We start from the raw sequence: 27,534 nt of genomic DNA, 5'->3' as shown, positions 1-27,534 counted from the left end.
AGTAAATTTTCAACTGCTTTTTGGAGCGCCAATGCTTAAGAGTCATATTGACCACTGTCATCACCGTACCTTCCGATATTCTAATCTTGGTTCGCAGACTTATTTTCTTATTCTTCCCAATTTTTTTCAATTGTGAAGAAACGTCATTAGCCTTTTGCCATTCTACTTTTAACATCTTCACTGCTCCCACCTTCTTTACTAATAATACTACCAATATATGTGAAGCTGCCCATCTGATCAGTCTATTTGTTACCCAAAATCACCTTTTCATCTTCACTTATTCCTAGCCTTAGTGACTTAGTCTTACAACATTAATTTTCAAACCTTTTCCATCACCCTGAACTCGTAAAACCTCTAAAAGTTCATTTATTTTGATCACACTTTCATCTAATATGCTTAAATCATCAACATAATCTAGGTCCAGGGTAGTTTTTCCTCCCCATTTGATTACATTGCCTTTCCTATGCTCCTTAAGACAAAGTCCATCAAAAAGATCCATATAAAGGAGGATAGAACACAACCCTGCGAAACTCCTGATTAAATACAAAATCAGCTGCTAGCCTCATTTCCTACCTTACCCGCAGCAATATTATTCTCTTACATAGCACTAATCACATTAGTGTATTTGTCTGGCATACCATGTAAGAAGGATAATACATTTGCTAAAGACCTTCTATCAACAAAATCGAAAATTTGCTCATAATCTATAAAACTGAGGACCAAAGGTGTTTGGCAACTAAGGCACTTCTCAACTATTACCCTATGAGTAAAAATTTGGTCGACACATCCTCTACCTTTCCTAAAACCGCACTGTTCTTTTCTTAAAACTTTATACACAGCATCTCTCATTCTAAAGTGTCATATTACTAAGCAATTTGCTACCTAGAGAGACCAGACTAGTGCCTCGATAATTACGACAGTCACTCTTATCACCTTTCTTATAGAGTGGTTTAATTAAGGTTTTCCTAAAATCATATTCATAATCTTCAATAATTTATATCTAACCTCGGAGCCACCATATTTAAGAAACTCATTTACCACACTATCAGTACCTGGAGCCTTATTATTTGTAATCCTTTTATTGCTGTCACTAATTCTTCATCACAAAACAAATCCTGCTTCAAATACGAATCACATTTACTAAGGAGAGGTTTCAATTATAAGCAATACTGCAATTTTTAGCTATATGCCTTTATCTATAGGCCTTCTCATAAGGTTTAGCTCCACACGAAATTTGACCTTTAAAACTCTAACAGCATTCAAAAGTTGCAAAAACGCATTACATTACTACCTCATAGGAAAAGTTCAATAGACTTCGTGAACCCTATTGTAAAAACATCCTTTGCTGATGGTATAAAACTGCTGACAAAGTAAAAAAGCAAATGATATGAATAGAATTTGAATAAAAAAGAAACCATTGTTCAAATTAATTATCTAGTCATGCTTGAGCTATACAATAGCCGTGGGAAGCATTTGAAGGTTAGAGTAGAACTCGTACTCGACACCGAAAACTAAGATTTGCCTTAATCAAAGATATAGATTTCTGTTTGAATCAAAAATAAAACTGCTCAAGAGCAGGGTTGCCAGTCCACTAGAATCAAAGTCAAAATTCAATATTAAAAAAGTACTATCTTCAAGAGTTATAGGGCTATAATCAAGAGCGCTTTCTGTGGATAAAGCATGACAGATTGCCAAAGATTGTCCTTGTTGGTCAACTGTCTAGGGCCAAATGAAAAGCTGGTCGTCCCCAAATGGGTGAGAGAATGTTGCAAGGAAAGATTTAAGGGAAATAGAAACTTCTTGGGAGGGTGTAGAGAAGGAGGCTTAGATTAGATTGGAAGAGAGGAAGAGCGTGCGTAGCTGTGTTGACCTCAGGTGGTTTAGTGCTGCACTTAGTTGTTAGTAGTAGCAGTAGTAGTAATATCTTCAACATATTTTTGTGTATATTTTACTGATGCACACACTGACGAGCGGCACAAAAACCTCCTGGATAATGGTCAGGTTCTACTTTATTAACTCTTCTGGATAAGGGTCAAGGATAAATTCTGCTTTACTAACCCACTATTATAACCTTCATAGTCATAGATATGTAACTGATCTTCTCTGTGGAGATGGTCAGGCTCGTGAGAGAGCATCTTCCAAAATTGGGCAATAGCAAAACGGGTAAAACTATACCTTCTTCGCAGTTCCCTGGCATTAAGGAGTTGAGCCGACAGTTTCCAACACTTCTTCTTCTCTCAAGGATTTTCAAATCAAGCCGATTTGGAAGGAAAAAAATATATACTCTGATTATGCTGATTTTGTCAGATGATTTAATATGACAAATATCTTAGCGAAAAGGATTTTTAACCCTAGGAAAAATTTTTTTTAGCTAATCCATGGCAAAATGTTAGAATTGATAGGCTTTAATAGGTGCAATCTATTTAAGTACTTTGTCTTTTACCAAGCTACTTAAGTACTCAATCTTTTAAGATCTTCTTTAATTGCTCGTCTTTGTCTATTAAACGAATAATTTCCAAATCATACATATTATTTGGGAGGTGGGGGTGGGGAGGGGGGCAGTTAAAATACGAATAAAAGCACATTTTAGACGGAATTAATTTTGGAAGGGACTACAGTTCCATCTAACCAACGTTAGGGAATTCCCATCCGAAGTATAACGGCATGCCTCTCCAAGAAGTAATATACAAAGATAGTAAGAAATATATTCAGCTGTTTTCCGGTCTTCTAACAATGATAAAAAAAAGTGACTATACAGGGTTCGATTTTTTTTTTTTTTTTTTTTTTTTTTTTTTTTTTTTTTTTTTTTTTTTTTTTTTTTTTTTTTTTTTGTACACCAAGGTTGTCTTTTTTTTTGCACCACGAAACAAAACTGTTCCATTTGTACGTTTGGAACATTAGAATAATGTTCCGAGTAGCTCAACTTTCTAGAGTGTTCCTCGTTTTCACATAAGCGGTGGCCGTGATAGAAAAAAAGCGAGGAAAATAAACCTGTCAGTCCACAGACCACAAATAAACTAGACAAAAATGGAAATATATTGGGAGAAACTGACACTCTGTCGTCTCCGGTGTAAAAAAAAAAAAAAAATACAAAACGGAGTAAAATGTGCAAAAAAAATCCACTGAGTCACATCACATAAAAAAACTCGAGAAAAAATGGAAGGTGTTTCATTTTAAAAATTTCGAAAAATTCGTAATATATGTATATAATGTTTTTTAACGTTAAGGCCACAGAGTTGCACTAGTCGTCAAATTATGAAGCAACTTATAAGTGCATCAGCCAGGAATGTTTACAAGAGGCGAGGGGGTTACCCGGTTAGAACCCCTTCCCCCTCAATATCTTTGTTTGACTCGTAAAAAAGAACAAAAATGACAATAAATATATTTTTGATTCGTTTTGATATTTTTTTACCTCCCTCCACCTGAACAAAAATACCCTCCCCCCAGAAAAATTTTGGATACGACCTAAATGTCAGCTCGGTTAACTAACAAAATAATTTGAACGGAACAGCACTACTGTCAACAATCTACTGGTTTACAATACTTGGCTTTCAAGTCGCCACCTCTCTATGAACTATTAAAATCTCAAAATTACTGAAGAAAATGACGTCATATAAAGGACATGGAACTATCCTGTAAGAATACAAGGTAGGTCAACGATTCAAACTACCGGCTAATCTATACATACTCAATGAACTGGTTGTATTTCAAAATAATCTTTAAACTTGGCTCCTTGATACATCAAAAATTTTGCGTTTTTTCCTAATTGAGTATATTTTTTATAGAATTAATCTGGTTTTTGAAGTTTTTTTGGCGTTGGAGGCTCATTAATGCCTGTGTGTATACCTGGTTCACATAGTAAAAAAAAAAAAATCAGTTTTTCATAGATATTCGTTGGACAATCGTGTAATATAGGAACCAAGGACATTGCAAGACCTCCAGAGTCATTGCAGGCGCATAGGGAGTCAAAACGACGTTTCAGTAACTGGGTCTTTTTTACAGGGACAAGTAGCAACCATGCCACCCTACCTTACAGCAGAGGGCCCCGTACTGCCAAGCAAAATATCAGTCAACTGCACTACCACAGGGTAAAACCCCAAAATTACCACTGAAAAAGAAAAGAGTGACATCATACAAGGAGCATGGACGTGGACGACTGGACAGGAAAAGCACGAACAGAGGGAGGATGAACAACGTTAACTCCCAAGTGAAAAGAGGCCCTCTGGTTGAAAGGCGGATGGGGCTCAAAAGGTCTGCGAAGCTGATTATTGACTGGCTACACATACTTAGGAATAATTACGAAAATATGCTTAAACTACGCATGATATACTCATATTTACGTATAGTTACGAAAATATACTTACGTATAACATACTTATATCTACGTATAGTTAGGAAAATATACTTGCATATAAAATACATATATTTGCGTATAATTATTAACATATACCTAGGCTACGTGTAGTATACTTATATTTGCATGCGAAAATACATTTACGTATAACATACTTATATTTACGTATAATTACGAATATATGCTTAAGGACGGCTCAGACAGCGTTAGTAAAGTCGTTCGCAAAGTCCGTTAAGTTGCTTCATTAACCTTCCGTAAACCTTTACGTGAGCAGGTGTTAAAGTTAAACTTTAGTTAACTTTTTTCGTTCATAAAGTTGACCAATAGGGAAAGAGTTCCAGAGCAAAACTTTCAAACAGATTTGGAAATGTGGAATCAGGAAACTGAAGATATGCTGATTTCTCTAGTCCGAGAAAAGCCTGTCATATACCAGTCTTCTCAAGGAAAACACAAAGACAGGATCTGCATTGAAAACATATTCAAAGAGATCAGCACTGTTATATGTTATTGATATGCTTGATCCTGAAAACAGAATATGTAACATGGCCTTATGCCTCATTAAACTATACTCACACTCCAAGCTCCTTATTTCTTCAAGACTTTATCTAAGAAATATGAAATGCTTCATAAATTAGAACAGTTTGCTGCTCAAAACGCACGTAAAGTACAAGACTCATATGAGCGAAGACTTTGCGGAAACACACTTTGCGAACGACTTTATGAACTTTACGAACACCGTCTGAGCCGTCCTTTAGGCTATGTATAATTTACTTATATATACGTAAAATTACGAAAATGTACTTAGAACACGTATAATACATTTATATTTACGTATAACATACTTATATCTGCGCATAATTAGGAAAATATACTTGCGTATAATTACTAAAATATACCTAGGCAATGTGTACTATACTTATATTTGGATACGAAAGTATACTTACGCATAACACACTTATATTTACGTGTAATTACGAAAATATACTTAGGATATGTACAATATACTTATGTTTACGTAAAATAATGAAAATATACATACGTATAATTTTCCGCTTCAAACCATCCTTTGGGACAAGTTGCACTACAAATTCCATCATGTAGAATCAGGCCATTACCACATGTATCACAAAATTCCCCATGCGAGCTGCTACAATTGACGCATTGCATGGCACACATATGACATTCACCATTTTCTAGAAGAAAAGACAGATTTCTAAAACAAAAACACAAATTAGCAGTCTAACCATTAAAATCGAAACGCAGTATGCAATGCAATAGGTTTTGTGCTATAAAAGCTAAAACCTATAATGAGGATATATATATATATATAGATATATATATATATATATATATATATATATCAGATGCAACCTATTAAAGAACCAACTCTAGCCCATAGTAACCGAAAATTTTTAAGACATGTTAAAAAAAAAACTATCAAGAGAAGAAGAATGTGAAGGTGATTCGGGAATGGTAACTGTAATTCCGGCAATCTTATTAGTTAAAGTTTATAGCTAAAACTTACGGAAATTTCTAAAAATGGGCTAAAATCTCAGAAAAATGGTGTCAGACCGAAATAAAACAGCACCATTACGTTCTCAATAGCCCAAAACATCATAAAGGCGAATTACAATTCTCAATCTTGAGATATAACTATCTATTGCATAAATAGCGAAAATATCGGGTTAGTTTGTATTCCCAGTGTTATTAACTGTTTTCACAACTTTCCTGGTTATCTACTCTTGTTTTGTATAACAGGGAAATTAATTTTTTGCAAGGGAATCAATGATGTCTCCTTTTTTCTGTTTAATTGAAAAACAGGACCACTGATTATTTTTCATATGATTGACGTCACATATGAGTTTTTGTCCTCGTTTTCATCCTTTCTTCGTGAACTTATGCCTAACAAAGTAATTGGAAAAGTTACAATGAATTTTGCAGAAGATAAGTATGCGTACTAAATATTTGAAAAAGCATATTACAATTTAATTTGATTGTCGTTCGTACAGAATAACTTGTCGGTATAAATATGCAAAGAAATGTCTTTCCTTCTGCCGAGCGAAGCTCGGTCGCCCGGTACTAGCGTCTAATATTCAGTAAAATGGCACGGCAATCTCTAAAACTCCTAACAAGTTAAGCCACTAGTTCATTTCACAATCCATACCTTAACTCCCACTTAAGACTAAATCGTCGTACATCATACAAGTTTACCCACAGTCTGACAAATCAGCCGCGTCTGAGATACGAGTATCTCGACAGATAAGAGTACCTTGAGATAGTACCAGAGTACCAGGAAGGGTGTGCGAAAACAGGAAGGGTTTGCGAAAGCACAGGATGGCTGGCCCCCAACCCCCCATTGCACTTCCTGGCTGAAGGGCCAAGAAACGCAGATCAGCACCGCCGGTACGGACTGTAAAGTCTAATGCCGTATCCTTTACCTTTTTTTCTTTTTACCTTGAGATACGAAATATATATCCCGTTTCCAAAAGAAAACACAAACATAAGTTGAGAAGGACTTTAAGCACGATATAAGACACAGGAAAAAGGATGAGACCAGTCGACTGAAAATACTTAGTTTGAGGGTAGGTATTATAAATTTATAATTGGACAAGGTAAATAAGGTATATACAAAGGACAACAATAGAATACAACTTAACACATTTTGCATTACCTCAGGCAATCTAACTATACTCAAACCACTTTTTTTAAGAATTACTCTGGTCATCCTACATCTTTTCACAAGAGACAAAACTAGGACATTTTTTTTTCACGCACTGCGTAATCCACTGAGGCAATATGAAAACCCGAGTAGGAACCAGGCATCTTTCTTTTTTTATGTGGGTAGCAGACTTCTTTCCCTTTCGTAATCCACTGAGGCAATATGAAAACCCGAGTAGGAACCAGGCTTCTTTCTTTTTTTTATGTGGGTAGCAGACTGCTTTCCCTTTCGTAATCCACTGAGGCAATATGAAAACCCGAGTAGGAACCAGGCATCTTTCTTTTTTTATGTGGGTAGCAGACTTCTTTCCCTTTCGTAATCCACTGAGGCAATATGAAAACCCGAGTAGGAACCAGGCATCTTTCTTTTTTTATGTGGGTAGCAGACTTCTTTCCCTTTCGTAATCCACTGAGGCAATATGAAAACCCGAGTAGGAACCAGGCATCTTTCTTTTTTTATGTGGGTAGCAGACTTCTTTCCCTTTCGTAATCCACTGAGGCAATATGAAAACCCGAGTAGGAACCAGGCTTCTTTCTTTTTTTTTATGTGGAAAGCAGACTTCTTTCCCTTTCATTCGTTTTATTCAGATTTTCCTCAAGTGTTTTTTTTTTTTTTTTTTTTATTCGTTTCAAGTTGTACTGCATGACCTTCTCAGATAAACGATATAAAAATCTATGTAGAAAGCAAAATTATTTCCCTCTTCTTTTTTAAAGTGTTTTTTGTTTTTTTTTAGAGTTACTCCAGGCATTCTATTTCTTCAACCAAAGGAGAGACAAAACTAGGGAACACTCTTCACGTACTGAGTAATTTATTCATACAATTTAAAAAAAACAAATAGGAAGTAGACTTTTCCTTTTCCTTTTTTAGACTTTTTTTCTTTTTAATCCTGGCATTCTACTTCCTTACAGCAGAGGTCGGTCAAAACTCGGAAAGTTTTTGCACGAAAAGGTAATCAACACGGACACTATAAAAACCAGTGTAGAAGTAGTTCAGATACTAAATAGCCTTCTTGTTGTAATTTGTAATAATACCATTAGTAACCTATGAGCCAGTTGAGTTTTAATCAGGGCTGTAGAGTCGGGTCTACGTTATAACCGACCCCGAATCCCAATATTTTCTATATATCGACTCCCACTTCATTCAGCACAAATTTACTAAAGCTCCGACTCGAAAGCCCTGTTTCAGAGCTTCATTTAACTAGATTCTACAAGTTATAACCGACTTTAACTCCGAATCCCGACATTTTCAATCTACCAATTCCAACTCCGTTCAGCACAAATTTACTAAGACTCCGATACCACAGCCCTTTTTAGAGCTTCATTTAACTAGATTTTACAAGTTATAACCGAAACCAACTCCGAATTATGACATTTTCAATATACCAACTCCGTTCAGCACAAATTTACTAAGACTCTGTCTCCACAGCCTTGTTTAGAGCTTCATCTAATTAGATTTTACAAGTTATAATCGACTCTAACTCCGAATCCCGATATTTTCAATATACCGACTCCGACTCCGTTCAAAACAAATTTACTAAGACTCCGACTCCACAGCCCTTTTGAGCTTCATTTTAGTAGATTTTACAAGTTATAACCGACTCTAACTCCGAATCCCGAGATTTTCAATATACCGACTCCGACTCCGTTCAAATTAAGTTTACTCAGACTCCGACTCCACAGCCCTTTTGAGCTTCATTTTAGTAGATTTGACAATTTATAACCGACTCAACTCCGAATCCCAATATATTCAATATACCGACTCCGACTCCATTCAGCACAAATTTACTTAGACTCCGACTCCACAGCCATGTTTAGAGTTTCATTTAACTAGATTTTACAAGTTATAGCCTACTCCAACTCCGAATCCCGACGTTTTCAATATACCGACTCCGACTCCATTCAGCATAAGTTTACTGAAACTCCAACTCAACCACTCCAACTCACCAGCCCTGGTTTTAACTAACCTTCAAAGTATCCATCAGGACAGATATCGGTACATCTCCCACTGTCAATCAAGCGCTTTAGGTTAGGTCCACACCACAAACAATCGAGAGCACTGGGACCATTGCAAGTACCACAAGTTGGATCACATTCTTCACATACTAGTTCTGGGGATGCATATGTTCCGTCTGGGCATTTCTCAACACAGGTCCTAAAAAAAACAAAGAAAAAAAATAAAGATAATAAGCTGAGGCCAAGACAGCTACGCATGCTCATCCCAATCTGAGTAGATACTGTAAATCTGTTGGATTAAGTAAATAAATAAAATTTTTCCGACAAATCGAATTGGTTGTGTAAAAACAAAATAAAAAAGTGTAAAAACAAAATAAATCCTACGAAGTGTGTTCTTTTTTTTATCCTGGCTGCATTTTTTATTAAAACATCCAGATTCCTCTAATTTCTTACAAGAGGCAATGGACTTCTAAGAAACTTTACAAATTTTTTCTAAATGGTAACCTCGAATTATTTGCACAGCTTATATATCCTGAATTAAATTCAGAAGAAAATCTTATCTACAAAAAAATCATTTCTAGAAAGAAAAACTCATAGGGAAATAGGGCGTTTTCTTATAGAAAATATTCTATTTTAATATTTTCTTATCAAGATACTCTTTCTTTGTTTTTCTCCGGATCTTGATTCACACATCAAGATCAACGATTTTTCTTTTTTTCTGAAGTTTTTTTTTATCATCTTTAAACTTGCTACCGAATCCCTAACCGAACAATAGAGGTTATAGAAGATCACATTTCCCTTAAATTCTTCCTTGTGACATCCTCTCACCCCATTCGGTGACGACCTGCTTTTCGTTTAGCCCTAGACAGTTGGCCAACAAGGACAATCTTTGGTGATCTGTCATCATTCATCCGCACAACGTGTCTTAGCCAACTCATCATTTCTCTAATTACAGCCCTAGGGAGCGGGATTGCACAACATTTTCCGTACAACTTACTATATGAGATGTCAGTCAGTTGGGTACCTAAAATAATCCGTAGGCAATTTCTCTGGAAAATGTCTATCAACTCCAGCATTTTTGGAGCGCCCAAACTTCCGAACCATACCTGACCACTGTCATCACTGTGGCTTCCAATATTCTAGTCTTGGTTCGCAGACTTATCTTCGTATTTTCCCAAACTTGTTTTTAACTGTGAAAAAACACCCTGGGCCTTGGCTGTTTTATTTTTAAGATCTTGAATACACCCACCACCTTTACAAATAATACTACCTAGGTAGGTAAAGCTCCCTACTTGATCAATCTTCTTGTTATCCGACATCACCTCTTCACCTTCACTTATTCCTAGTCTTAGCGACTTAGTCTCCTTGCAAAACGTCTAAAACTTATTTCATTTATCTATTATCTGTCTATCTATTATAACTATGTTATAATGCAGTAAAAGAAAATAATTTACAGTATACAATAATATAATAATATACAACAAAATTATAATAAATTCCAAAATTTATAATATTACTTTAAATATTAATTTCAATAAATTTATTAAATATATTACAGTTTCAATTGCAATAAATTTCAATAATATTAATTTCAATAAATTTCAAAATTTATAATATTAATTTCAATATTCTAACCTTGGTTCACAGACTTATCTTCCTATTTTTCCAAACTTGTTTTTAACTGCGAAAACACACCTTGGGCCTTGGCTGTTTTACTTTTAAAATATTCGCTGCACCTACAGTCTTTACAAATAATACTACCTAGGTAGGTGAAGCTACCCACTTGATCAATCTCCTTGTTACCCGACATCACCCCTTCACCTTCACTTATTCCCAGTCCTAGCGGACTTAGTCTTCTTGCTATTAATTTTCAAACCTAATAACCCACAAAACCTCTAAAAATTAATACATTTATCTATTATCTGTCTACCTATAATAACTATGTTATAATGCAGCAATAGAAAAATAATATAGAATAATATAATAATATACAGTAATATTACAATAAATTTCAAAAAAATCTAAAATATTAAAAGAAATCAAAAATATTGATCTTGTTTTAAGCATATTTCCCTCATAGCTCTGGCACCGAAGCCATATAGTTTTTATCACATACATACGGCTATACCTCGTTAGGTATACCTTAAGAATCTCATTAAGTGACTCCCAGACCACCACTATCAGTAATGACTAAATAATTCTTTGGACCACATAATCTTTCCATTTAAAATCAAAAGGAAAATATAAAAAACATTTTTTTTATAGGACAGTGAAAAAAAAAATCAATACAAAATAATAATAAAATTATAATCATATGAAAAGTAGGATTTTTTTTGTAAAAAATTAATTAACAGTTATTTTTATTGAAAAATAAACTTTTATCAAAACTTATCAAAAATTTTCATTAAAAATAAAATATATCTACCTATATTAATTCGCTTCACCATCAAGGGCCATTACCACTAATTCAGCAACTAGTATTAGATAAATAAATAATTACTTTTCAAAAATTATTAAAAAATAAACAAATAAATATTTTTTATTGAAAAATATACTTTAACCAAAAATAAATAAATCTGACTAAACATTTTTATCAAAAACTAGCTGTTGGGGTGGCGCTTCGCGCCACCCCAACACCTAGTTGGTGGGGGCGCTTCGCGCCCCCCCAAGCCCCCCCGCGCGCGTAAGTCGTTACGCGCCATATTAGTTACGCGCCATTGTAGTTGTGTCCCTATGTCCCACCTGTGAATATAGATAGATATATATATATATATATATATATATATATATATATATATATATATATATATATATATATATATATATATATATATATATATATATATATATATATATATATGTTTTTAACTACGTAAAACTTGCGAATATACAACATTCTTTGCTGTCCCATTGTCTGTGCATATAAATAGATTGTCAGGTTTACCGACTCTTGAACATGCAACATATAATGGTCCATGGGAAAACAATCCGTATTCAGATCTATACCTCATGATTCTAATGATTGCCCTTGAGCTTTGTTGATGGTGATTGCTAATCGACCATTCCCTGAGTCGCCATCGTCATTTATATATCCCCCTGTGCACCCCGGCGTCCCCTTTGTAGTTATGTCCCTGTGTCCCGGTCGTCATTTATATTCCCTGTGTCCCGGTCGTCATTTGTGTCCCGGTGTTCCAGTCTGTGATTTCTCTTTGAGTGTCCCGGGCGTCATTTATATTCCTTGTGTCCCGGTGTCCCGGTCGTCATTTATATCCCCCTGTGCCCCCCGGCGTCCCCATTGTAGTTGTGTCCCTGTGTCCCGGTCGTCATTTATATTCCCTGTGTCCCGGTCGTCATTTGTATCCCGGTGTCCCGGTCTGTATATACATTCGTTTTTTAGTTTTGTTTTTCTCCTTTATTTTTTTTCCTTTTTTCTTTTTTTTCTTTTTTAGTTTATTTAGATTTTTAGATTTTTTAGTTTTTTTATTAGTTTTTAGTTTTTTTGTAGTTTTTACCATTTTTTTAGTTTTTTTAGTTTTTTTTTTTTTTACTTATGTCCTGGTCGTCATTTATACTCCCTGTGTCCCGGTCGTCATTTGTGTCTCGGTGCTTTGTTGATTGCTAATTTATATTATATTTATATTTATATTTTTTATATTTATTAATATTTTTTTAGTTTTCTTTTTCTCTTATTTTTCAGTTTTTTCCTTTTTTTTAGTTTTTTCTTTTTTAGTTTTGTTTTTTTTTTGTTTTTTACCTTTTTTTAGTTTTTTTAGTTTTTTAGCTTTTTTAGTTTTTTTATTAGTTTTTAGTTTTTTTTTAGTTTTTGCCTTTTTTTAGTTTTTTCAGTTTTTTTTAGTTTTTAGTTTTTTACCTTTTTTTAGTTTTTTTTAGTTTTTTAGCTTTTTTAGTTTTTTTTCTTTTTAGTTTTTTTTGTAGTTTTTACCTTTTTTAGTTTTTTTTCTTCTTTTGTATTAGTGTGAAATAATTCAGACGTCATATGCGGACAAACACGACGTCACTCGACAGACAGACAGACAGACATAACCCACAAACAACTTATTTTTATATATATTTATTCATATTTTTTTAGTTTTCTTTTTCTCTTTTATTTTTCAGTTTTTTCCTTTTTTTTTAGTTTTTTTCTTTTTTAGTTTTTAGTTTTTTTTAGTTTTTTACCTTTTTTTAGTTTTTTTAGTTTTTTTAGTTTTTTAGCTTTTTTAGTTTTTTTATTAGTTTTTATTTTTTTTGTAGTTTTTGCCTTTTTTTATTTTTTTCAGTTTTTTTTTAGTTATTAGATTTTTACCTTTTTTTTAGTTTTTTTTAGTTTTTTAGCTTTTTTAGTTTTTTTTTCTTTTTAGTTTTTTTTGTAGTTTTTACCTTTTTTAGTTTTTTCCTTCTTTTGTATTAGTGTGAAATAATTCAGACGTCATATGCGAACAAACATGACGTCACCTGATCCACAGATCCACACACAGACAACTTATTTTTATATATATAGATAAAATATATTTACCAGTAATATTTTCACTTCACCAGCAAGTACAGTTACCACTAATTCAGCAATTAGCGTTCCCCTTACTTAAACAGTTTCCTGAAATTAATTTTTGGTTTTATTTGAAGATGTATCAAAGCTACCTTCATATTCTTGTACAACTGGCAATAACATAGGTAGTTTATGAGGCCACTCTAAAGCTTGTTATTTTGACTAAAATATCGTCTTTTAGATTCGTCATTTAATCTCAGGCTGCAACTAGCGCTAGTACAAATCAAGGCGACTTACTCATTGAGTTGATATCTTGTGCACTTCAAATCCATCTTTCTTGTGTAATTTACTCTCCCGCCAATGGCACTTAAACCAAGATACCCTGAAGATGATAGGAGGTTCTCACTACCCGCTGGAAAAAGATCAGTGATTGGTGTAAAGCCACTTGGTGAGAAACGCAAACCTCCGGCTGACCGGAATGGGAACCCATTAAAACGAGCGGTGTTGAGAGGCCGGTTGTCAGTCACTAGGGGAGCTGGAGTAGGTCGAAGTCTAACTGGGTCTACATCTGTTCCAAAGAAAACAAGCTGCCATTTCTTCAATATCCCTGAAAACAAAATTAATAAAGAGATTCCAAAACTCCTTTTTGAATCCTGAAACACCAACATAAATTAAGGTAGTGGAAAAACCGAGAAACCCCTCCCCCCTTAAAAAACTCATTACCCCACTCAAAACAAAATCAGACAAAAACCAGTGCAAAGCCAAGTATTAACAGAAGATGATACCCCCCCCCCCCCCCAATCAAAAACCCGGTTATGCCTCTCAATGGAAAGTTCCGAACTAGATCTACGATAATTTCTGGTTACTGGATGAATTACAGGCAGTTACAGGCATTAGGATGAATTACAGGCAGTTATATTTAGTTACTTTCGTTTTTAAAATTTTTTTTTATTATTAATTTCATTATTAGTAAGTGAAAAAGATGAATCTTGGCAGAAAATAACAATAATCGAGGCGGTACGTACAACGGAAACAGTTATAACCTAATGTAAAAGATGATAAGCTAGTAGTACAAAATTGTGTATACAAAATATATAAAACGAAAAAGAGTTTTTAAATGTAAATGAAGAGAAGTTCAACCCAAAAACCGATAAAAAGACGAAACTTTTGAGGGAGTTGCCAGAAACCCGCGTAAAGTTTAATAGAGTATAATGCATTATTTATTAAACCTTACTATAGATTGCACCTACTATATATTTGTTTTGTTTCTAAACGAGGTTGTTTAAGTATAGACAGGATTGTACCTTATTAAAATTCTTGGGGAAGAAAGTGGGTGGGTGGTAGCCACACCTCCAATACATGGTACTTTTATGTTCATTTTAACTTGTTATCAATATTTATTTTCTATATTAACAAATTTATCCTAACATATATCGAAAAAATATGCGCAAGCGAACAAGCTTGCTTCACTGTATCAATACCCTACAAAACACGCTTTGGAAAAGACACCTTAGAATGACTGAAAACTGCATTTCTTCTGTGGCGAAGTCTTTTTCTATAGAAAGGCACAATATAAAAAAATTCAAATAAATGCTCAATAAACTCTGTGCCCATTTTTTCGATAATATCACCCAAAAAACAAAAAATTAAAAGAAAAACGATCATAAAAAAACGCTGCATCTATTATTTGATAGATATCATAGACAGCGTAATAGCACTGCCTAAGTAAAGAACGATGTCGGTACATTTTTTTTTTTTTTTGGTCTTACACCAGGGTACATCGTACCGAAGGAGATGCCTTAGAAACTTTGAAAAGGGCTCATTTGTTTGAAAATTGAAAGGGCTAGCGTCCTCTTTGGTAGTCGAAAGTGATTGGAGTTGCAAGGTCAGAAAACTATGTCTTTAAAGATGACAACCCCCCCCCAGAGCCCTCAGGGCAAAGGTTGTAAGTTATGCCCTGGGGCATATAAGGTTTTCTTAGAAACAGTTGTCGTAGAAACTTCAAAAGGGCTCATCAGTTAGAAATTGAGAGGGCTAATTTCCTTTTTAATAGTCGAAAGTGATCAGAGGGCAAATGCCACCCCACGCCCATCATGTCCCCAAAGACTTCCGACCAAAATGTTGATACATCCATTTTATTCAACGTAGTTGAAAGGTCTGGAAATTATGTCTTTGGACAAGGGATGTACATTATGCCCTAGGGGCATATAAGACTTTTTTAAAGAAAGCGCTGTCGCAGAAACTTCAAAAAAGGCTCATTCAATTTTAAATTGAGGGAACTTGTGTCCTTTTTACTAGTCGAAAGCGATCAGAGAGCAAATGCCCATCCCCCCGACCCATCATTTCCCCAAACGCTTCAAATCAAAATTTTGAGATACCCATTTTGTTCAACGTAGTTGAAAGATCCAGAAATTATGTCTTTGAGGATGACAAATCCCCAACCCTCAGGGCAAGGGATGTAAGTTACACCCTGAGGACATATAAGGTTTTTTATAGAAAGCGTAGTCATATAAACTTCAGAGAGGGTCATGGGATTGGTAAGCAGAAGCTCTAGTACCCTTTTTAAGAGTCAAAGTGATTTTAAGAGAAATCACAAACACACAAAACCCCAAGCCCATAATTTTACATAAAAAACATCCAAACAAAGCTTTGAGACACCCATTTTTTCAGCATTGTTAACAGGTTCTGTAGTTATACCTTTGGGGATGTCATCCCCCCTGTCTCCGAGGCCTCAGGGTAAAGGTTGCAAATTATGCAATTGTTCGTTGTTTACATATATGTTTTTGGGAAAAGTTATGCATGTTTGACTTCTACTTTCCCAAAATACGAGAATCATTAAGACGAGTCTTTCTGGGAATGTTGAGGGGAGTGTTGAACTAGATCATAACATGTTATGGGTATGTGGGCTGTCAAACGGGTGTAACTCAGGAATGACTGAGTATATTAATTTGGAATTTTCAGGAAATGATAGGGGCAATTCTCCTGAAAACGTTGGCTGAAAACGGCATTTATTCTGTGGCACAGTTTGTTTGATTTTTACAGAAAGGCACAATGTTAAAAAAAAAAAAATCAAATAGAAAATCAATAAACTTTCTGTGCCCATTGGTTCGATACTACCACCCCAAAATCAAAAAGGCAAGAGAAAAGTTGATCATGAAAAAGCACTAAATTTATTAATTAATAGATATCATTGAAAATACGATCATGGGTTTTTTCGACGTGGTGAATTTGATGGCATTATTTTTAACTAGACCATACATATCCTTTGGAGGGTTTACGGGGGTTGTTGGGTACCCCATTATCGTAAAATCAGTTCAACTTTCTTTTTCCCTTTAATTACCTAATTACATAAAATACGTAAAAATGCATCTTTAAAACATACCTTGTGGCATTTTGACGTCTGCCTAATTCAATAATTAAATAGGAGAAAAAACTCATTTATGTCTTAATCTAATATTTATCTTTACTCAAGAAACAAAGTTGAGACATGAAAGTGTGACAAAAAAAGCCGAAAGAAAAAGAATACTACCTTGAAGAATCTAAATAAATAAAAAGAACATACAAATTCCAGACCTATTGTTTTATGAGTGACTCAATAAGACATGCTTGTAAACAATAAGTTGTTTTTAAACTTTAAAGTCTCTCACTTTGTTCAACAACAGGTAGTTCAATATAACCATCAATATAAAACAGTAAAACCTCAATATTTGTAAACAATACGTACTTCAAAGAAAAAAAACGTTTTTAAAAAAAAAATTAAGTCTGTAAGAAATTGATACTAAACTAATAGAAAAAAAAGCAAATAACAAAAAATGACACCTAAATTCAGATTAAAAATATTTTCAGTCAGGTTTACCAAGTTTTTTTTATCTCCTATAGATCGTGTGGACAGGGTTCAAGTCCTGGTACCGCCTGTTATTTGGTTTAAAACGGGGGTCAGTGGCGTAACTTTGTAAGCGGCTCAGACAGAGTCGACCCAGCTGTAAATGGGTACCTGGTGAAATCTGGGGAAGGCATACAGGAAGGCTGTACGAAAGAACAGGATGGCTAGCCCCCCCCCCTCAATTGCACTTCCTGACTGAAGGGCCATGAAACGGAAATCAGCACCACCGGTAACGACTGTAAAGTCCAATCCCGTATTCTTTATCTTATTCTTTACTTATAGAGATTTTAGCATATTCATCGTCAAAAAATCACTGTAGTTAAGTCAAACTCTTAAACAAAGTCAATGACAGATACGTCAAAGTTAAGGCTAACCAAGACAAAATTCTGGAAGTTTTTAACAAAACTGTAGGAAAATAAGGCAAATTTAAGCTCGAAAATGCTACGTCTGCCCGGCCCTTTAAATGTCATATTCACTTAAGAGATAGCCAGTGTTCAATTCATGTGGATTTCTAGGGGTAACATAGAACGTAGTCCCTACCCGGCACCGTCCCGTAATCCTAAGGCACACACACTGGGATCCCGTGATCCTCGAGTGACAGAGGTAATCACTTGGATTCCCTGAGTAACCAACCACAATATACACTAGAGATAGAGCTTTAGAGTACGAAATTAAATTAGTGTTAGAAAAAAATTTGAGTTAGTGAAATAAAAATTGAGTTAGTAATCCACCAAAACAAGGCCGTATCCGGGGTGTTTACAGGGTTTGAGCCCCCCTCCCTCCACCCACCAAAATTTTTATCTGACTAGTAAGAAAGTAACAACAATTTATACAAACACCATTTTTATGTGTTTTTTAGTTTTTTTCGTGCCCCTACCCCCCCCCCCCCGAACAAAAATGCTGGCTCCAAAAGATAGTCGGATAACACAGACAAAGTTCTAATTACTAGTATAGCGCCATTCTAGTTGCTATTTTGTATTTATCGTTTTACGACGCCACAAACTTTCTGTTAAATTTTGAAAACGTCACTTTTCATATCTTTTGGTTTGAGTCTCTTGTCGATTTACCTCTATGACAATGAAAATATACAAGACTTAAAAAAAAGTAACAAACCTGACTTTTTCTAAACAGACTGCTAATCAAACTTCCGATTGCAAATCAATTCTCAATTGGATAAACAATTAAATTCGGCAAAATCCCAGACAAATTTTAACACAAGCTCAATGAAATTATTAAGAAATTATTCAAATACTAAAAAGCTCTCTGTCTAACATTTACACGGACATTTAAAATAAATTCAAATTCATGTCGTAACTTCTTGAAAATGATGTCTGTAATTTGTGGATTTACGGTTGCAGTGTAAGATACAGCCTAGCAAAGGACACAGTCTAGCCCATAGTCACCGAAAATTTAAAAACACATTTTCAAAAACAAATCAAGTGAGGAAGAATTTTCAATTATCAACGCGGTGAAAATGACGAAAGACTTGAGAGTCTATATAGAGTGAAGTCAAGACAGATAGTCTCTGTGAGAGGCAACACTTGTATGACTTTTTCAGAGTTCTTAAAATTGATTATCTTCACTTTTTGATGATAGTCTATCATCTATCCTAAGGCAGAACTAAATTAGATAGGTATACAGTAATTGTAATTATAAACTTGAGTATCAACTCGGTGGAAGTAATGAAAGACTTGAGACCCATGGATAATTAGAGTAAAGTCAAAACAAATCGTCTCTGTGTAGTCTGTGAGAGGCAAAGCTGGCATAACTTTTTCAGAGTTGTTTAAAAACAATTCTTTTCCCTTCTTGATGATTATCAAGTAGCATTGCTTCTATGATACCCTCCTTTTTCCACGGCGCCAGCTAATATTTAAAGTAAAGGTTTATTGTTTATTTATCGGAATTTTAAAGAAATAGACTGATATTTTATATACTGAAATAGACTGGCTTTATATATTAAGCGCTTATCAAGCTTCTTTTTTTATTTATTTTTTTTTTTTTAGTGTTATTAAGAGCACCAATTGGTTTGACTTTACTCTTGTCTAAAGCAGCTTGCATGAATAAATGATTAAGATGAGACCTTAAAAAGGGTTTCGATAAGTAAAAAAAAAAAAAAAAATTAGTTTCTATCATACACCAACAGCTTAAAATCTATATCAACTAAAATTCAAACTAATTTAAAAGCTAATTTAAGGAAGGTGCAACCATAGAACTTGGTAAAGGCAGGGATAAATAAAATGTGAAATAATTTAAAACAAAATATAAAAACAACATCTTAGATGAAATTGTAGACTCAATTACGCAGATTATTTGATGGGCCATAACACTAGAATTTCTTAAGAATTTGAATTTCCATGAATTTTAGAACTGAAAGAAATTTAGAACGTAAAATTTAACAGGAAAACAAAAAAAAGTTAGTTTTTGTTATTTTTTTTTACTGCTATTAACGAAAATTTGCTTATACGAGAAAATTAATTTTCAAGACCCAAGGGACCTTTTTTTTTAACACGAGGACTTGAACCGTTAAGTGAGAAAAAGAACATTTAAGACGATAAACTTCTTTTTAAATCTTCTTTTTAAACTTCTTTAAAAAAAAAAACTTTTTTTAAACTCCCTGGGGACTAGTTACCATTGAAAGCTATTGGAAATTTGTGGTCTGACTATAAAATGTGACTAAAAAGACAGTGAAATTCATTTCCCCTGCGATAGCCAGGTTTGTAATCAAAGATTTTAGCACCACAGGGAACTCCCTAAGCTGACAAATTGCTCAAATAATATTTTCTTTAAGTTGATTTTTAGTGTTTTCATAGCTGGTATGCTAAGATGCTTTTAGAGACTACCCTTTCTTGAACTTTAAGAGACAATTCTACTCCGTTCAATTGAAAAAACAAAACCCACACTTTCTAATGATACAAGTCCGAAGGAAAACTCCTTTGAATCTTAAAAAAGAGTAATATACGACAGGGTGAATTGGCTGGATCCGACCAGGGGACACCGAGTTTCAGTATATAGAAAAATCTGGGATAGACCTTTGGATGAATCCCAAAATTTTTGATAACTCTCAGTTTGATAGTAAATGCTACAAAACGCCTTTTAAATTACTGCAGTCAACATGTACAACTTGCTGCAGCCCAAAAGCAATTTTTGAGCAAACGTCCAAATAATATCCAGGGGGTCATTTGAATAATATCCAGGGGGCCAATTCAAATGAATTGGAAACCCAATTACTGACTATAAATACTGACTACCAATATAATACTGATATATATAATACTACCAATATATAATACTGACTACTAAAGTTTTGCCACTGCTCCTATAGAAATAAGCATAATTTATTTCATTTGATCTCTTACACTAGCCAAAAGTTTTTTTTTGTCAATTTATCTTTTCCTTATTATTAAAAAAAAAAGAATAAATCAAAGAGTATGGGCGGCATATAAGAGTCGAAACTGGAGCTAGTGTCAACAAAAAAAATCACCAAAGCCATCTAGCGTTTGGCGTTTCTTGGCGTTTCTTTTAAGCTTCGTAACTGTGTTTTGGTCAGAAACTGAGATGACACCGATATTACTGCACTAATTATACTAATTACACTGAAAATGTAATTGGCCAATTACAGTGAAAAGAGGTCAAATACTAAATGGCAATGGTGTTCTTTTTTATCGACACTAGCGCCAGTTTCCACTCTTGGAAGTTACTCATACTTTTTGACATAACAATAACAGAAACGATTGTCAAACCTGGCTGCGTGACTCTCCGACTTCCAGCATTGATGATCTCTAGCTTCCATCGTCCAGCAGCCCTCTCACCCCAAAAATGAACTGTCAAAAACGGCCAATCATCAAAAGTTGTTCCAGACAAATCCCGGGGTCGTTCAAAAAGTAAAACTGATGGGGTACCAGATGGTGACGTTAGTCTAATACGAATATTACCTCGGGGTGCGTAGCGAAGTGAAATCCGACACTGAACATGTTCTAAATATCGAACAGCGAATGGTGTACCAGCACAGGCGTCTGTTTCAATGACTATGTCCAATTTGGCGCCAAACCCGTCCGGAATAACCCTTGATAATAAAATGATTATCAAAAACCAAAGTTGACAAAGTTGATCAAGGAAAGTGTTTAATCATCATACTGTAGCTCAATCCTAATTCATGGAATTACAAAAAAAAATTAATCTACTTCTCATATTTAGGGATAGAGACTTGACATGGCGTGTAACCTTGCTGAAAATAACAGGACTTGCTTCTGTTATTACCAGTCACTTTTGAACAGGTTTAGTACACCTTGTACACCTTATTTTTTTACGACCATTCATTTTCTTCTTTGTTATTAAGGATATCATTTGAAAGAGGATTTCAGAGGCCTTTATCCCCCGCCCCTCCAATTCAATACTGTAGCTCAGGATTGAGCTAAAGTATGAGGATCAGAACACTTTCCTTGATCAATAACCCTTAACAATACAATGATTTTAAACGAAAAATGAATATGACAATTCAATTATACACACGGCTTGTAGAAAACCACAGAATATTTTTATAATTGGTCGTCAAAAGAACTTGGTTGTCAGCGCTAGTTTTTATAGACTAGATTTTGTAAACGTTCAGGACGAGGGGAGAACATTGAACATTGTCTGTTATTTGGAAAAATATATTTGATGCGTTTTGTTTAAAATATTTTCTGTAATGGACTCCCTGAAGAACTCCTCCCTGAGAATTTTAATCTCCAGGAAAGTAGGGATGAGTGTTGTTGTTGTTTTTTTTTTTTTACGCCAATTCGCCTAGAATGAAACAGCATTTAAAAAAAAATTCTAGGTATTTCCAATTAATAATTATTATTCTATATAAAATATACATTTATTAGAAAACTTGAAAATATTCAAATCAAATAAGACTTCTCCCTCGAGAACTATTGATTAAATCTATACCAGGCAACATCTTTTAAATAATAACTTAAAAGAAAACCAAAACGAAAGCTTAAGATGGAAATAATGACCTTACTCAAAAAGGCTATTTTGAGAATAAATATACTGAAAAAAAACAGAACCTATTCAAAACATTCATTTTCAACAATATTGAAACTAAGATAAAATGAAAGATCTCTCCCTTTCCAAAATTCCTAACTACATAGTTCCCAAGAAAACTGTCCAAAAATCCTTAAAAACGACTTACATTACATTTTGATGAGAACAAAAACAGGATGAAGGGCTACATCCTTTCCAGGTTTTTAAAAACATTTATCTCAAGACATTTATCTCAAGAGGTCGGAAAAAAGGCAAAGAAAACTAATAAGAGAGAGAACTCAATTCATTTCTTGGCAAAGAAAACAAAAGAACTAATAAAACTTAGTGTTACCAAAGAGAATAACAAAACTGATTTTAACTATGCCTTATCCCAAAATTTTGATAAATTAAAGTTTGGACTGTTTTTAGGCTAGCCCTGTTAATCATCGGTGCTATTTCTGTCAATTCTGATTAAGAATTCATTTATAACCCTATAAAACAACAAAGTTTCCCCTCTTATCAGCTTCCTCACTTTTTAATCTTCACTTTGATTTTCTTTCTTAAATTAACTTTCTTTTGCATTCATTTTCATTTTTCTTCTGCATTCATTTTCATTTTTCTTCTGCATTCATTTTCGAGTTTCGTTTTTTTTTTGCATTCTTTTCTTTTGCAATCGCATTCAATTTTCATTTTCTTCTGCATTCATTTTCAATTTTCTTTAGCATTCATTTTCAAGTTTCGTTTTCTTTTTTATTCGCAATAAATTTTTATTTTCTTTTGCATTCATTTTCAAGTTTCATTTTCCTGCTCACTTTTTTAGATAACCCTTTGAATGCTAAGATGGAAACAAGACAGCTTGACTCACCTCTCTTGAAGATCCTCTGGAGTTTGACAAATGTGCTGTGGAGGGACAGTAGTCCATTTTTCGGCAAGGGACACCATAGCGCCTGCGTCCATCAAACCATAGCCAAACTTATGGCTGACTGTAAAAAGAAAACTCAGTTTTTGGAATTTAATAAAAATTAATTTAAATTTTCAGTGGCTTATATTTTCTTTTAATTAAAATATTATACTAAATACTATTTAGAAATATCAAATAAAAAAAAAGCATCCCTTTAAAACTTCAAACAGTACATATTTTTAAATCATGTGGGTTGCCTGCTCGTGTCATAGGTCATCTCCATAGGATAACCCTAGGTAGGTTGTGTAGTGCTTTCTTTAAACCCAATATTTTCCCTTTTTAGCACTTTGGAACTTTTTCACGCATTCTAAACATAAGTTAATCTGATCTTTATTTTTTTGTTTTTATTTTTCGAAACTTTCCAAATTTCCAATTTATAGGTTTAAAATTTCTAAATTTCAACATTTCAGTAGAAATAAAAAAAAATAAAAGAAAATGACATCTGAAACTTGTCGTTTTAATGCTGTCTTTGTCCCCTAAGCTTTTTTTTTCTTTTCCCGCGTTAGAACTTTTTTCACGGATTTTGAACGAAAGTTAGCCTGTTTTTATTTTTAGAACTTTCAGATTTTTTTAATTTATACAATTCAAAATTTATAACTTTCAAAATTTCAGCTGGAATCTCATACAAAATGATTTTTGAAACTTGTGTATGTAATGCTGTCTTCGTCCCCTATATTTATACAGTATACAGGGACTGTATACTGTATATGATTTCCCCTTTTCCCACTTTGGAGCTTTTTGACGCATTCGTAACGAAAGTTTTTCCGATAATTATTTTTCAATTTCAGCCGTATTTTTTCAAAGTTCCTATTTGGACTCCTAACTGGCATATCTCTAGTGCGTATGGAGTTTTGATATCTCTTCGAAATAAACCAGTTTGGTAGATAGATTTTACAAGGGTCGTGAAATAAAAAGTAAATTCGTCACTTAATTGCGTAATTTAAGCAGTTGAGTTGTACGATATATTTGTGAGCCTTGTTAGTGCTTTTATTATTATTTTTCCCTCTAAGTGCATTTCAATTTGAACATACATTTCAAACAAATCATTATTGTCTCCATAAATAGAAAGTCACTTTTATGGAGGGTTAATAGAAACTACTACTACTATTAAAAACTCACCAGAGCACCAAGCCGCACCTGAGGCCAACACAGCTACGCTCGCTTCTCCTCCATCCTAATCTATTCAAAGCTTTATAACCTCCCAAAAAGTTCCAATTTCCTTTAAATCTTTCTTTGCGACATCCTCCCATTCCAGACGAGAACGAACTGCTTTCCGTTAGTCCTAGACGGTTGGCCGAAAAGGACAATCTTCGGCAATCTGTCATCCTTCATCCACAGAGCGTGCTCTAACCAGCTCAACCTTTCTTTTATTATAGCCCTAGAAAGCGGGATTGAACCACCCTTTTCGTAAAGCCTAGTGTTTAGAACAGGTTCAGTCAGCCGGGTACCCATAATAATTCGTAGGAAATTTCTCTGGAAAACATCTAGTAAATCTTCATCTGTGTTTCGGGGCGCCCATGCTTCAGAGCCACATTTGACCACTGTCATCATAGTACCTTCAATTTTCTAATCTTGGTTTGCAAACTGATCTTTCTATTCTTCCAAGCCTTTTTTAACTGAGAAAAACACCTTGAGCCTTGGCTATTCTACTTTTAACGTCTTCAATGTTTCCACCGTCTTTACTAATAATACTACCAAGGTAAGTCCAGCTGCCCACCTTATCAATCTTTTCGACCCCAATACCACCTTTTCATCTTCACTTATTCCTAACCTTAGTGACTTAGTCTTCTTTACATTAATTTCAAAACCTATCCAAGCACCCTGAACTCGCAAAACCTCTAAAAGTTCATTCATTATCCTAGATGAGAGCTCGCGCTCTCATCTAGGATACTTAAATCATCAGCATAAAGTCCAGGAGAGTTTTTCCTCCCCATTCGATTCCGTGGTCTTGCATTGCCATTCCTGTGCTCCTTAAACAGGGGGATAGAACACATCCCTGCTTAACTCCTGATTTAATACAAAACAAGCTGCTAACTTCATTTCCTACCGTAACCACAGCAGTATTATTTTCGTAAAAAGCACTAATCACTTTAATGCATTTGTCTGGCATACCCATAAGGATAAGACCTTGGCTAAAGCTCTTCTATGAACAGAATCGAACACTTGCTCACAATCTCTAAAACTGAGGACCAAAGGTGTTTGACAACTAAGGCACTTATCAATTATTAACCTAAGAGTAAAAATTTGGTCGACACATCCTCTACCTTTTCTAAAACCACACTGTTCTTCACTTAAAACTTTGTCTACAGCATCTCTCAGTCTAAAAAGTATCATATTACTAAGTAATTTGCTACCTACAAAGACCAGACTAATGCCTCGATAATTGCGACACACACTCTTATACCTTTCTTATAAAGTGGTTTAATTACGGTTTTCCTAAAATCGTTGTGTACTTCCCCTTTTTCAAAAATCATACTTATAATCTTAAGTAACTTATTTCTAACCTTGGAGCCCCCGCATTTAAGAAACTCATTTACCACACTATCAGAGCTTGGAGCCTTATTATTTTTTAATCCTTTTACTACTGTCGCTAATTCTTCCTAAAAAAAAAAAAAATCTTGCTTCACAACCAAGGTACCACAAACTTTTTCATTTTCCTCTATATTTTTGCCTGCAACTGTATCTCGGTTTAGCATATTCTCAAAATGTTCCACCCATCTATCTTTAACTCTTTCCTTATCAATAATTGTAGCCCCGTTCCTATCTTTAACTGGGACAAGTCCAGGTTGACTACTCCCTCTCAATTTATTAACATGCCAATACAATATTTCACTATTATGCCATCTAGCTGCATCTTCCAGATCCTCACCAATTTTATCCATCGCCTCCACTTCACACCTCCTTAGTTCATATTTCAATGTTTCTTTCCATTTTCTTTACATTCCTTTTGTTTTCGTATGATATATTACTCAGATAATTCTTGTACAAACCCCTTCTCCTCTTTATTAAACATAAAACTTTTTCACTAATATTCCTAGCTACAGTCTTAATTTTCTTCCCTAAGACACCGTCAGCAATTTCACAAAATGTTTTTCTAAAATTATTCCAACTATATTCCACATTGTCAAATTTTAAACTCTCAAGTTTAGTATTCAACTGTTCCTGGAAAGTTTCTGTCAAATTTTCATCCTGGAGACTACCAACATCATAACTTCCTGGGAGGTAGTTACCCTTCCGAGATTTCAGCTTTAAACTAACCATAGACACTACTAGATGCTGATCTTTACTTTTAACATTAATAACAGAACTCCTATATACACCAATATCTTGTATTGATCCTGCCAGTCTTCGGTTACTATAACATAATCAATAAGGTTTGCTGTCTTACCATCACGTGAGTACCATGTCAACTTATGGGCTATTTTATGACCAAACACCGTATTGGTTTTAACTAGATTGATATGTTTACAAAATTGCAAGTCTGTAGTCATTACTGGTTTCTTTTCATACACCATACTTAGGCTAGGATACCATCTATCCCTTTTTCTACCAATTTGGTTGTTAAAATCTTCCTGTACACCATATTTCTACCTGAGATCATGTCTATTTGCTCCAGCAACTCTACGTAAAATTCGTCTGAGTCACTAGTATCTCCGTCAGTCGGTTCAACGGAGGCATATACTGCTATAGCTGATACTCTGAACTTTTTAGTCATACAACTAGCTATTGGGGTGGCGCTTCGTGCCCCCCCCCCCAAGCCAACCCCCCCCCCCCCCCGCGCGCGTAAGTCATTACGCGCCATATTAGTTACGCGCCATTGTAGTTGTGTCCCTGTGTCCCACCTGTGAATATAGATAGATATATATATATTTTTAACTACGTAAAACTTGCGAATATACAACATTCTTGGCTGTCCCATTGTCTGTGCATATAAATAGATTGTCAGGTTTACCGACTCTTGAACATGCAACATATAATTGTCCATGGGAAAAACAATCTGTATTCAGATCTATACCTCATTATTCTAATGATTGCCCTTGAGCTTTGTTGATGGTGATTGCTAATCGAACATTCCCTTTGTCCCCGTCGTCATTTATATATATATAGATAAGCAATCGGTATTCTATTATTAATATTTTCCTAGCCTAAACAATACTTAGCAGTATTTTTAGTAGTAATAT

General features: G+C 34.4%; 1 protein-coding gene across 3 annotated transcripts in view; it reads right to left on the bottom strand.

The window, feature by feature from the left end:
- Positions 1-27,534, bottom strand: part of LOC136040533 (furin-like protease 2) — a 141,639-nt gene that overhangs the window by 27,914 nt on the left and 86,191 nt on the right. For all 3 annotated transcript variants that reach the window (XM_065724717.1, XM_065724718.1, XM_065724719.1), the window contains exons 11-15: positions 23,258-23,375; positions 21,132-21,454; positions 13,806-14,115; positions 9,037-9,224; positions 5,394-5,547 (exon numbers count right to left, since the gene is read on the bottom strand). In XM_065724717.1, the coding sequence (XP_065580789.1) occupies positions 5,394-5,547; positions 9,037-9,224; positions 13,806-14,115; positions 21,132-21,454; positions 23,258-23,375 (1,093 nt within the window). The remainder of the gene's footprint in view (positions 1-5,393; positions 5,548-9,036; positions 9,225-13,805; positions 14,116-21,131; positions 21,455-23,257; positions 23,376-27,534) is intronic.

This window comes from Artemia franciscana, chromosome 21 (assembly GCF_032884065.1).
Source record: "Artemia franciscana chromosome 21, ASM3288406v1, whole genome shotgun sequence".
Classification (NCBI taxonomy): domain Eukaryota; kingdom Metazoa; phylum Arthropoda; class Branchiopoda; order Anostraca; family Artemiidae; genus Artemia; species Artemia franciscana.
Note: the sequence above shows the minus strand (reverse complement) of the source record. Positions and strands in the feature narration are given on the sequence as shown.